We start from the raw sequence: 12785 nt of genomic DNA on the forward strand, positions 1-12785 counted from the left end.
ATTTCCACAGCTAAAAAAGATGCATTATGGAGCCATAGGAGCTGCTCCATAATTAAAGTTGTAAGACGTTTTTCTTTAAAGGCCAGATTGCAATCCCATTCCCAGCTTTCACAAACAGGCTTCCCTTCAAATGATGCATGTGCAGATTCCAGCAACACAAACTTTAGGGAGTGTTTGAGGTTGCATCAGACAAGAGATCTAGGAAATATAATGTCTTAAGCCTCATGATGTTTAATGTAATGAGACTACTATATATTTATACATTGCTAAAGTGCTCTTCACTGTAACATCTAGACAGTCTTATAACACATCATTTTAAGGACTTGGAGAATAAGCCAATAATGGTTTAGTTAACACCTTGTGTTTGGATTAACGCAGCATGTACGGGGGGGGGGGGGGGGGAAGGGGGAGGCATGCTACATTACGTATCCTAGCACTGACCTGGAGATCCATACTCATGTCTTGGCAAGCGGCATATTTTGGGCATCACCTCTATCAATGTTTTCACATACTGCAGAATGGTGCCCTGTAACTGTCGGAGATAAAAGGAGATAAATTAACTTGAAAGGATGAGTCTCTACTCAGAGCACATTAATTTTAAAGGGGTAACTTTTCTGGACTGGCTGGTGGCTACCAGAGCAGAATGCAGTTTTGACGACAAAAACCTCAAACAATGCAAAACTCGCCTGCTTTTTGCTAACATTATACACATAAAACTCAGCCCACAAGCTGGGGGCTCTTTTATGGTTTCACCCTGAAGCCAACTCACGGTTTTCTGTAGTTTCCATCTGAACGCTCAGCTCTGAGCACTGCGTTTGTTTGAACCTGAATTGCAAGCAGCATTTGGAGGTGAGAATCCAGTCAGATCAAAAATAGCATAAAAAAGTCTCGCTCACAATGGCTACAAAAATCTCTCTTCAGCACAGGAAAGATTCCTTCTGCCTGAATACTGATGACTGGATGCATGCTATTGACATTTGACAGAGAGCATGCTGCAGAAAAATGGAATTATACTTCGGGGGAGGGAGGGGAATTAGCCGCTGGAGCGCCGATGTTGTGAATTAAAATGGATAAGAGCAACCAGATTCGATGAAAATGTGTGCTGTGATTGAGTTATATAACTGCATCCTGTATATATTTTATCCATGATTCTGCACTGAACACAACTTAGCCAGTCCCAAGACCCTTATCTTTGCTCTGACCACTATCAATCTCAGATGCTAGCTAGAGCTTTGTACACTAAGCAAACACAGCTGACCCTTCCAATTACTACTGTGTCTTATGAAAGTTAAGTGAAAGCACTTTGAGATCCTCAGCTTCACACTGCTCCATTAGACAAGATCAAGATGATGTATTAACATTAGAGCCAAAAATGAACTGAAGCGTTTGCAATGACTACTCTTTGCTGATCAAAAAATTTCCTTCACAAACGTTTTTCTGGTGGAACGTCATGATCAGAAATCATTTTATATGCTGTGAATTAAGGCCCTGGAACTGCACAGATAACATTTCTTCTGAACATCAGATTTATCTTCTGAGAGAAAGCAGAGAAGACAAGAAGAAAGTCGTGTCTCTTTCAGTCAGTGTTAAGAGTATCAGGTAGTGATGGGCAAACTGGTATTGATAAGAACTCATCAAAACCTTCACACAAAATAGGAATCTTTTTAGAAATTAAAAAAAAAATGGAATGGCTCGTCTCTTTTTAATTTTCTTTAATCTCTTCCCTTCCTTTAGTTATCTAGGACCAGAAGTCCCAAAATGTCACAAATCAGATTGCTCCTGTGCATCAAGATCTACCTAGGTATTTATGTGGGCCTCATCTGTGCAGTATCTGAGCACAATCACTGATGGATTTTACCCTCAGAACATCCCTGTGAGGTAGGGAAATACTATCCCCGTTTACAGATGGGGAACTGAGAGACAGGGTAGGTTAAATGACTTGCTCAAGGTCACACAAGGAGTCTGTGGTTGAACTGGTGTTCGAACCCAGGTCTCGAGTCCCAGTCCAATGCCCTTCCTCCTCGACGTGCCGATAATGTGCAAGAAGAGGCTCTTTTCATGAGGCTTCTCGCCCCATTGCTCAGCAAAAGAGGCTCAGCGGAACCTGGATATGCTTCAAGTAAATACTGTAACCAACACCCACAACTCTCTTTGAAGTGAATGGGATTCCCTAGCACCTCTGAAAACCAGGCTATGCGTACAGGTGTCTGGCTATGGATGGATGGATGTATTTACACACCTTAATAGAAACATTTTGGCCAAAAGTATCCAAAGCCTAGGCTGATTATCTGACCCAAGCCTCCCACAGCAGCGAGGTTTGCCCATCACTTGTTCCAGGCCCATAATTACCAGGCTTTTGACGATCTTCAGCAGCTCCTCCATCACCACTGCAATCCCTTGATAGCCTAGGAGCCGGCAGATTGTCTTGAAATGAGGAGGCCCCACGAAGTTACGGTAGGAGCTGTAGATGTGACTGTAGGCAATGTTCAGTGGCTGAAAAACGAGAAGCACAAAGACAATTATGGGGACAGGCGCATTTGCAAGGGTGATACCGAATACTCTTTTCCAGGCAGTGTTTTATGTCCCACCTGTTCCGATACCTTTTTATAGAAGACATAGGGAACGAATACAGTCCATGGCACACTTCTTTTTTGGGGAAGGGGGCACCACGAATTTTTATTTTATGCCTCGGTTTAGAAGAGCGTTTGAAATTGACACCTCTTTGTTGGATGACATCCTCAATGATACCGGTGCACTTCTGGCTGAAGAGTTTGTTGGGCGCACAAGAGCAACAGCCTTGGCTTTTGTCTACATACCATGTAAACAAGAACTGTTGCCTACCGAGGAATCCTTGGCAACAGACGAGTAGGTATTATTGCATACTATCTCCCCATCCCTTTGTCTCATTGTGTCCTTCAGTCGAAAGTTTGCTTGTCTCTTTTCTGTGGTAGCAAAAGGTCTGCATCTGATCCTGACCGGAACGTCTGAGCACTGCTATCACTATAACTGGGGGCGCGGGGGAAGAGGAAAGGACACAGGAAAGAAGGAGGGAGGGCCATGTGCCATCAGCCCTGCAGAGCTTGTCTTGCCTTCCCTTCCCTTTATTTACTACTCCTATAGCCTTTTTCCAGTGCCGAGGTTCTTGTTCTCTGCTTCTCTACTTCAGGCTACCCCTGCTGCAACCATGGACAGGGCTCCTAAGTGAATCTGTCTCCAGCCAATCTCTGACAATTATTGTTAATGACGGTAGCACCTAGGAACTCCAGTCAAGGCTCAGGCCCCCACAGGTGATGTGCAGACAGGTAAGAAAGAGGGCAGTTCCTGCCCCAGTCTAGGTGTTGGACAGGATGTGACAAATGGACAAAACAGACAAATGGGGTGAAGGAAGATGGGAGGAGGAGGTTGCAAAATGAAGAGCATTTAGCAAATGAACAGAAGTCTTCGCTTGGCATGTGCCTCACTAAACACCTGTAACATAGGAGAATAGGAACGACAGCAGCTGGTAAGCAAACAGTGTGGGAAAGGACATGAATCAGTTCCTCTCTGTGTCTTGTAGGCGTCAGTGTAGGACTCTGTAGTTTTCTTGGCATTTATCCATGTCGGGTTGTGTGCTGGTGTCTGAATTTGGCCCTGGGGGTGGGTCAATGTCTCAAAATGGAACTGTGGGGTTTAGTTTGGCTCCTGGCCCGAAATGAATTTCCATTTGATCTTGGAATAGCCTTGGAAACAGGGAGCGTGCTGAAGCACTTTGTGTCTCTGGAATATTGGTTGGATCCAAGCAGTGTCGAGAGAAGCCGAAGGGAGAGGCAGGGGAAAGCACTTCAGTTGTGCAATTTGAAAAGGACGCCTGGTCAGTATAACCGAGACGGCTGAATGCTGTGCCTGCCAGGGGCTTGCTCTGAAAAGGACGCGTTTGCATCAGGGTTTGGCACCATAAGAAAAGGGCCGTGTTCTCAATTCCTCTGCCCCCCCCCCCCCCCGACAATAACTGTTGCATCAATAAGCAGCGTCAAATATATTCTTCAAATGACATCTGGCAAAAAGCGCCTCTCCCAGTGAAATGCCAATAAGCTCCCTGCCTGTCTTTGGTTAACCAAAGAGGTGAGAAAGCAGAAGGGAGGACATTTTTCTGCAGACATGACAAAGGGTCAGGTATATACTGTACTCTAATGGGATTTCCTGCCATTCCAGGTTTCAGAGGAACAGCCGTGTTAGTCTGTATTCGCAAAAAGAAAAGGAGTACTTGTGGCACCTTAGAGACTAACCAATTTATTTGAGCATGAGCTTTCGTGAGCTACAGCTCACGAAAGCTCATGCTCAAATAAATTGGTTAGTCTCTAAGGTGCCACAAGTACTCCTTTTCTTCTTCCTGCCATTCCAGTAACTGAGCACAGCTTAACCCTCTTTGGCTATGCTACAAGAGGGCAAGGAGTGATGCCCTGCCTGCCAACAGGAGAGGGAGGGTGTGCAGAAGTGGCAGAACAGGACAAATCAAGAACACTCTCAAAAGTCACTGCTTCCACCATCTGCCACACATATGCTGGTGCTAGCCATGAGATAAATACAGTTATCCTGCAGCGCTGGCGGTCTTACCTGCCCTCGGCCCACTGAGCCATCTCTCACAGACAATTCTACCATTCCAAACCTCTGAGCAGCTACAAAAATGTGGCATTTTTTAAAAAAGCCCACCAGCCGTAAAACCGCTTCCCCCTTTCTAGAGGTAGAATTTCTACTCCCTGACACAATACTCATTTGCTCACTTGTCAATTACTTTAATCAACAAATTAACCATCCGCATCATTTTGTTTAGACCAACAGATTCCTTTCACTGTTCCAAAACCCACTTGCCCATTGGAACTATTAGGAACTAGTTGAAAAGGGATATGTCATTTGGAAGCCAGGAATTCCCCTTTTCCTATGGGATAAGGTCCAGGTAGATTGCAGGATGTCATACCCAGAAAACTAGGTATGGGAAAGTTACTGAAGGTAACTTATAGAAATGTCTAAATTGCATTCATTAAACATTTTTCTCTTTCACCCAGGCCTGTAGAGTAGGGCTCATGGTCATTAGGAGATCGGTCTGCAGCCTACTGAAGTGAGTGGAAAGACTGCCATTGGCGGCCATGGCAGAAAGAGCACCGGTAACCGTTTTCATAAACTCTTTAAAGGAGCAGAAGCAGGATGTGTGACTGTTGCAGCACCGCATTTGATCTGCCAGGCAGGAGGGAGGCAACCATCCCGAATTCCTGCCAATAACCCTGTACCGCCAGGTTGCAGCCAATTACAGTAGCATCCTGTTGCTCTAGCTTTTGCAACCTATCATTACAGCCACGGGGACCCCTGTGAAACATACTGCTGTGCAGACCAGGTAAGTGAACATGGAAAGGGGGAGCCCCACCGCACTTCCATGCGTTCCCTATAGATTTATCTGCGCACAGAGGAGTTGTGTGCCCTGCATTTTCCATGTCTTTCTCGCACTAGCTCCCAGCGTGGGGACTTGGTGTCCAAGAGGTGCTGGGAGTCTGAGGGTCCTGTGGAGCAATGGAGGACCTGAGCTGTCCACCCTGACAGCTGACTGAGGAAACTGCGGTGTCACATGAGCTTGTCATCGATGGTGGATTTTCCAAAGCACTCAGTGCTGGCCGAACTCTGCGGCCAGTAACGTCAGTGGGAGCTGACTTCAAAGGGAACAGAGCTGGGACAATGCTGAGCGTTTTAAAAATCCCACTCCATGTCTTGTGATGGGACTTTGCCTTGTTGGAGTCTTGCTCTTGTTGCACAGCTCCCTACTGAGGGTCCGTCTACCCTACAATTAAACACCTGCGGTTGGCCCGTGTCAGCTGACTTGGGCTCACAGACCGTGGGTCGCAGGGGCTATGAAACGGCAGTGTAGTCATTTGAGCTCAGACTCTGGGTTTAACTGCAGTGCAGGCAGACCCTCAGAGGGATACCAAAGTCGTTCCTCAAAAAGAAAAGGAGGACTTGTGGCACCTTAGAGACTAACAAATTTATTTGAGCATAAGTTTTCGTGAGCTACAGCTCACTTCATCGGATGCATGTTTTCTCCCATGAAGACAGTCGTTCGCACTTCCTGCCATCAGGAAGCTGAAGATGGCTCTTTGGAAACATGATGATTCCCGTGATGGGGAGGCATTGCAATCGAAGAGCAACTCCACTGATTGCCCCCTCCCTGGGATGGAGACCTGTTCTCATCATGTGCAGCATTAGCATTCCAATAGCCTCCCACCTCTCCAGCTTTCATCCCACTTCCAGATTGCTTCTGGCTGGCTCGTGACCAGTGACTAACGGAGCTGGAAAGAAGCTTTTAAAGTTTACTTTTCCTTAAAGGGTATGTGTGGGGGGCACTAGTACTGAAGCTGCAGCCGCAATCCCCATTTAATTGGACACTTCAAGTTAATCTATTTTACAACGTGTGTTGCTTGCCAACAAAACAGGATGATTCATTCCTTCCTGTCTGAAAGATGATGTAAGTTTCACCAAGCTTTATGCAAAGCTATGCGGTGCTGTAATAAAAGGCGTGCATCTACTAATAATACCATGTCTTTGAGCAATTAAAACGTAACTCCATTTAAGGGTGAAATGCACAGCTTGGATTAAAGAATGTAGGAGGTAAGTGCATTTTAAGACAGGATAGCTGAACATGCAAGCTGGCTTCACAGTACCATCCATTCCCCCACGTGGGCCCTCTGCCTGCAGCCCCTTTGAGCTCTGTGTGCCAGGTGAGTGGCAGCCTGCTCCCAACTCGAGGTGATGCAGCTCATGATCAAACACGCATCCTAAAGCTCTGCTGTTCCAAGCTGACGGCATCTGTGCAAGCCTTTGGTTTGGGGGCCAGCCAACAGCAGCAGAGCAGGGCACGAAGCCAGGCTGCTAGCATGGTACAGGTGTTTGGGCCAGGAGGCTGGGAGTGCAGATAGATTGGGATGTGCAGAGATGGGTCTTGTTCCCACAGTCTCAGGATCCAGAAGGAAATAGCAGTCGGTCTCCCTTTGCCATGCGCCTGGGAGAGCGTGGTGGGAAAATCCCCATCCCATGCCGAGGTGATCAGCTGCTGCTGGGATCCCAGGGCACAGGAGTTAGCAGCAGGTGTAGTAGGTCATTTCCAAGTCTGCAGGCCCACTGCTTGTTGTCACGAATCCCTGTCTTGGCTTGACAGCTCGCCTTAGAGTGAAAGAATTCCATCAGGCCTTAAGCCGCAGAAAGAAAAAATAATGCCACTGTCAAGGTTCCCTCCCCACTCTGAACTCCAGGGTACAGATGTGGGGACCTGCATGAAAAAACCCCTAAGCTTATTTTTACCAGCTTAGGTTAAAACTTCCCCAAGGTACAAACTATTTTACCTTTTGCTCCTGGACTTTATTGCTGCCACCACCAAGTGTCTAACAAATATATAACAGGGAAAGAGCCCGCTTGGAAATGTCTTTCCCCCCAGAATCCTCCCAAACCCTACACCCCCTTTCCTGGGGAAGGCTTGATAAAAATCCTCACCAATTTGCATAGGTGAACACAGACCCAAACCCGTGGATCGTAAGAACAATGAAAAAGCAATCAGGTTCTTAAAAGAAGAATTTTAATTGAAGAAAAAGTAAAAGAACCACCTCTGTAAAATCAGGATGGTAAATACCTTACTGGGTAATCAGATTCAAAACATAGAGAATCCCTCTAGGCAAAACCTTAAGTTATAAAAAGACACAAAAACAGGAATATACATTCCATTCAGCACAACTTATTTTATCAGCCATTTAAACAAAACAGAATCTAACGCATATCTAGCTAGATTCTTATTAACCCTTTACAGGAGTTCTGACCTGCATTCCTGCTCTGGTCCCGGCAAAAGCAACACACAGACTGAGAGAACCTTTGTTTCTCCCCCCCCTCCAGATTTGAAAGTATCTTGTCTCCTCATTGGTCATTTTGGTCAGGTGCTAGCGAGGTTATCCTAGCTTCTTAACCCTCTGCAGGTGAAAGGGTTTTTCCTCTGGCCAGGAGGGATTTAAAGGTGTTTACCCTTCCCTTTATATTTATGACAGCCACACACCTGAACCCTCTTGAAAATGAACTTCTAACGAAAAGCCTTGCTAGGCAGCCAAGTTCACCTCCTGCAATAGGAGAGCCCAGTCCCTCCCTGTAGGGGATGCATCATATTGAACTGATACTACCTTGTTTCTCAGCCAAAGAGCCAAAAACTCTGCTCCAGAAAACATAAATGCCCAGTCCTATGTGGCATCCACAGCGCATACACAGCACAGAAAATATGTCCTTTGTGAAGGGATGTGTCCAGATGGTTTTATCTTAATGTGACGATCCTATAGGCTGCTGCTGTTATTTATCAGCCTGGGGTTCTCAGTAGAGGAGGATAGCGGGGAACATGCCTGGTGCTTTTCCTAGCAGTGGCCGTGATGCACTCTGGATAGCACAGGAACGTTCCTTTAATCCAAGGTGATCACTCAACCCACTGAGCAGAAATTGTGATCAATGTGTCACCCTTGGCACTCCCACTATGGCAAACGTGCTGCCAATGCCCCACTTCTCACTGAAAAAAACATTTGCCTGCTCCCTGCTGCCCAATCTGGGTTTTGAAGTGACAGGCCAAGTACCACCTCCTGAAACACACCCAGCAAGCCCTGGAGGATAAACAGCCCCAGCTGCTAGCACCACCTACTGGTCCCACCAATCCAGAAGCCCTTTGCAGCTGCTGAATATACACGCCCAGAAAAAGTTGCGACTTACACCATTTGGGTACAATCACTATTTATATACTACATAGCATCACAGGCAGATATGGCACTTTGAGGGCATCTGCAAGACAGGTTAATTAACTCAGGTGAGTGGGTCAGGTAATGCAAAACCGCTAATGATTTCCACTGAACTGATCGTGATCCTGATTCAGGCGGTGCTGAGAGGAGGACAGGTGCACATGAATGTACATAAACGGTGCACGATCAGAAGCATTTACAAAGTTAAGCAGCAGTTAACAAGCAGAGAAGTGGGCTGTCGGTAATTTTACATGCTCTGTGTGGGAGCCTTGGGAACCCAATGCTACAGCCTCAATTCAGCTGAATTTTATAGCTGGCTGAGCAGTGGAGAATGGCTTAATTTCTATTGGACATGTGGAGCCAGACTGTTAAAGGTATGTAGGCGCCTAAATGGGAGTCAGGTGCCTAAATCCCTTTTACGATCTGTCTCTTATTCTGTTTCCCACTTCTGGAAAAAAAAGGAAACTCCTTCCTCCTTCCCTGGGTGCCCAGGTCTAAGAACTGACTGTATCACTCATGGGATATGGTTGCCTCTGAGTTCCTCCCCACTTTCTATCGTAGAGTGGATCTCCACAGTACTTGTCTTTGATGTGTGTTGGAACACAGTAACCTGACTGAACTGTAATGCAACCCACCAATCCATGGAATTCTAACTGATGCACTTGGACCATGGACTTCCTCGAGGGTAGGTTCACTCTGACAAGGGACTTGCTACAGCAGCATGATGAGGTTATACGTATATTTATCACAAATTATCAAGGTCTCCTTTGAGAAGCCACATCCCTGCTTGGATATAAAACAACAAAAGAATTCTGACTCGGAGACACCCCCACACATTTACACCCAGAGTTCTTATTTAACTAAAACAAAGGAGATTACTAAACTAATGAAGAGCTTTGGTAGGGTTAGAAACTCTCCTGCTTTAGGGCATGAGCTGACCTCTGACCTCAGAAGAAATTTCAGGAGGGGAAAAGGGAGGCAGCAGGTTATCACATCACTGCTTACTACAGAGTTTCTTGCACGTGCCCCAGAAACAGTTGATACTGGCCACTGGTAGAGATGCTATCCTGGATTAGATGGCCCCTTGTTCGATCAATCTGGCTATTCCTATGCTCCTATATAAGATGATGAAACTATTCCATTTCCATTGTCTCCTGTTTCTAAGAACAAAGGCTATTGATGAACAACCAAAGTATAATTCTGACATGACAGCAGGCAGGGAAGCCTGTTGAACTCAGGCTTGCAGGAGCCCTGATGAGTGAGTCCCTTTGTGTTGCATAATCCCTCTGTACCCTGAGTTCCTCTTGCCAGCTTTCCCCCCTGCAGGCAGGACTCTGCTTGGCTGGCAGCATGAAGCCAAGGGAGGACCTTTTCCCCTCTGCCCCTGAAGGGAGGGCTGTGCTAAGTTAAGGGCCTGAAGCCAGGTGAGAGCTTGTTCACTTTCATCTCATCAATGAGTATTTCCATCCCTGCTCTGCCAACGGCTGTTTGATGGACACAGAAGGGAGGCAGCCTGACCTTGGAAGATAAAGCTAAAATGTCAAGCAATGGGATGACTAAGTGGAGAGCAGGGGCTGCAGATGCTTCCTGATGTAAAATACTTCTTTACTCTCCACTTTGCCTGGTGCGTTCACTCGCTGCTGACATCTGAAGGAGTGCTCACAGACTGCAGACTCATTTCCAGTGACTGAGAACTCCTCAGTGGTTTGAGCTTTGGCCTGCTAAACCCAGGGTTGTGAGTTCAATCCTTGAGGGGGCCATTTAGGGATATGGGGCAAAAACTGGGGATTGGTCCTGCTTTGAACAGGGGGTTGGACTAGATGACCTCCTGAGGTCCCTTCCAACACTGATATTCTAGGATTCTATGATTCTATGAAAGTTCTAATCCAGAGCAAGCTCCCTTTACTGCTCTGCTTCAGGTTTCAGAGTAACAGCCGTGTTAGTCTGTATTTGCAAAAAGAAAAGGAGTACTTGTGGCACCTTCCAGACTAACCAATTTATTTGAGCATAAGCTTTCGTGAGCTACAGCTCACTTCATAGGATGCAACTCTGCATCAGATGCTCTGCTTCAGACAGCAGTGAGACACTGCCTGGAAGTGCTGGGTCTATTATGGCAAGTTTTTCGTTTCCCCCTTTATCTCTAGGCTTGGCAGAATTTGATTTTTATTTTGTTATCACTTTGACAGATAACATCCATGTTTATTTTTACGCACCTTTTAATTTTGATCTATTGAAATTTTCACAGTCAGGGGAAATTATGCAGGAGGTCAGACACTGTGGGGTGTGTGCCGGGCAATAATGATTTAGTGATTGTAGACATCAAGATTACAAAAGTTAAAGTTTTATAACCACACAAGTTGTCAACACCACATGGAAAAATATACAAAGTAAATATCCTTAAATCAAACTTTAAGAGGTTCTCAAGCAGCATGTTTCTTATTTTGTCTATCTGTACATTTCAGTTATTATTGATGGAAATATTCTTTTGTCCACTTGCATGTGTGTGTGGTGAAATCAACGTTTACATACATTTACTAATAAAAATCAAATGCTTCCAAGCCTATTTATCACCAGTGACTCCGACAGCTTACACTGTGCACATCCTACATTTGCCTTCCCGTCTTTCCCTCTAACCAGATGGGACAGAGTCATTTTTAGGCTCCTGTGGCTATGATTTTTGAAAGGAGCCTGCCTAGATCCCATTGAAATTCAATAGAAGTTGGATGCCTTTGAAAATCGCAGCCAGGGCTGCTTCCAGGCAAAGTGGAGTACCTGGAGAAAAGATCAGCTGATGCCCCTGTAGCCTGGGCGAAGGACGAATGTCAGCTAGATTTTCCTGACAGTTTAAAAGTCACTGAGATCTTAAGATTAAAGACAAGCCACTAAGATATTAGATGGGATGGGATCTGAGTTACCCAGGAAAGAATTTTCTGTAGTATCTGGCTGGTGAATCTTGCCCACATGCTCAGGGTTTAGCTGATCGCCATATTTGGGGTCGGGAAGGAATTTTCCTCCAGGGCAGATTGGAAGAGGCCCTGGAGGTTTTTCGTCTTCCTCTGTAGCATGGGGTACGGGTCACTTGCTGGAGGATTCTCTGCTCCTTGAAGTCTTTAAACCATGATTTGAGGACTTCAATTGCTCAGACATAGGTGAGAGGTTTTTCGCAGGAGTGGGTGGGTGAAATTTTGTGGCCTGCGTTGTGCAGGAGGTCAGACTAGATGATCATAATGGTCCCTCCTGACCTAAATATCTATGAATCTAAGTGACAGAGTTTTAATAGGCGACACTTTGCTTTACTGGAAATGGTATTTTATATTTACATACTACAGCATCTCTGACCCTGAAGAATCTCCAAATCCTTCCCAGAGCCTCCCAGAAAGACTGGCACCTCAGGGTGAGCAGGTGTCAGTACCTTACCTTGTTACAGTGCTGGGAGAAAGCACTGCAGCAGTCCCCATCCTCTTACTAAAAAGCATATTGGGAACCTCAGCATCTCATCTGAAAGTGCACTGCATGGAGCCCAATGTGTCATTCTTGGGATTTGAACCTGTGGTCCCAGGAAGGGTCGTTTAGACTGCCAAGCCATCATCCTCTTGAGCAACAAGAACAAATGGGACTCAAGCGTCAGAGTCAAGACAGCGCTTTGGAAGCAGAAAAAGCAAACGCCTGTATGTGCAGGCATGTTTCCTCAGCCTGAATTAAAACTCTTTTCTTTTAGAACCTTGTGCAAATGCTGCTGGAATACTGTGTCCAGTTCCGGTGTCCACAATTCAAGAAGGGTGTTAATAAATCAGAGAGGGTTAAGAGAGGATTAAAAGATTAGAATCTGCTTTATACCATGTAGGTCAAGTCACCCCTTAACCTTCTCTTTGTTAATCGAACTCAACGGAGCTCCTTGAGTCTATCACGATAAGTACCTCCGTAGAATCAGAATCACAGAAATGTGGGACTGCCAGGGACCTTGACAGGTCAGATCTGTTCCATGGGGAACAAATATTTAATAATGGG

At 45.8% G+C, this 12785-nt stretch overlaps 1 protein-coding gene across 5 annotated transcripts in view; it reads right to left on the reverse strand.

The window, feature by feature from the left end:
• Nucleotides 1-12785, reverse strand: part of CYFIP2 (cytoplasmic FMR1 interacting protein 2) — a 79078-nt gene that overhangs the window by 23314 nt on the left and 42979 nt on the right. For all 5 annotated transcript variants that reach the window (XM_075131235.1, XM_075131232.1, XM_075131233.1 and 2 more), the window contains 2 exons: nucleotides 2350-2493; nucleotides 442-532 (listed from right to left, as the gene is read on the reverse strand). In XM_075131235.1, the coding sequence (XP_074987336.1) occupies nucleotides 442-532; nucleotides 2350-2493 (235 nt within the window). The remainder of the gene's footprint in view (nucleotides 1-441; nucleotides 533-2349; nucleotides 2494-12785) is intronic.

Source organism: Caretta caretta, chromosome 8 (assembly GCF_965140235.1).
Source record: "Caretta caretta isolate rCarCar2 chromosome 8, rCarCar1.hap1, whole genome shotgun sequence".
Taxonomy (NCBI): domain Eukaryota; kingdom Metazoa; phylum Chordata; order Testudines; family Cheloniidae; genus Caretta; species Caretta caretta.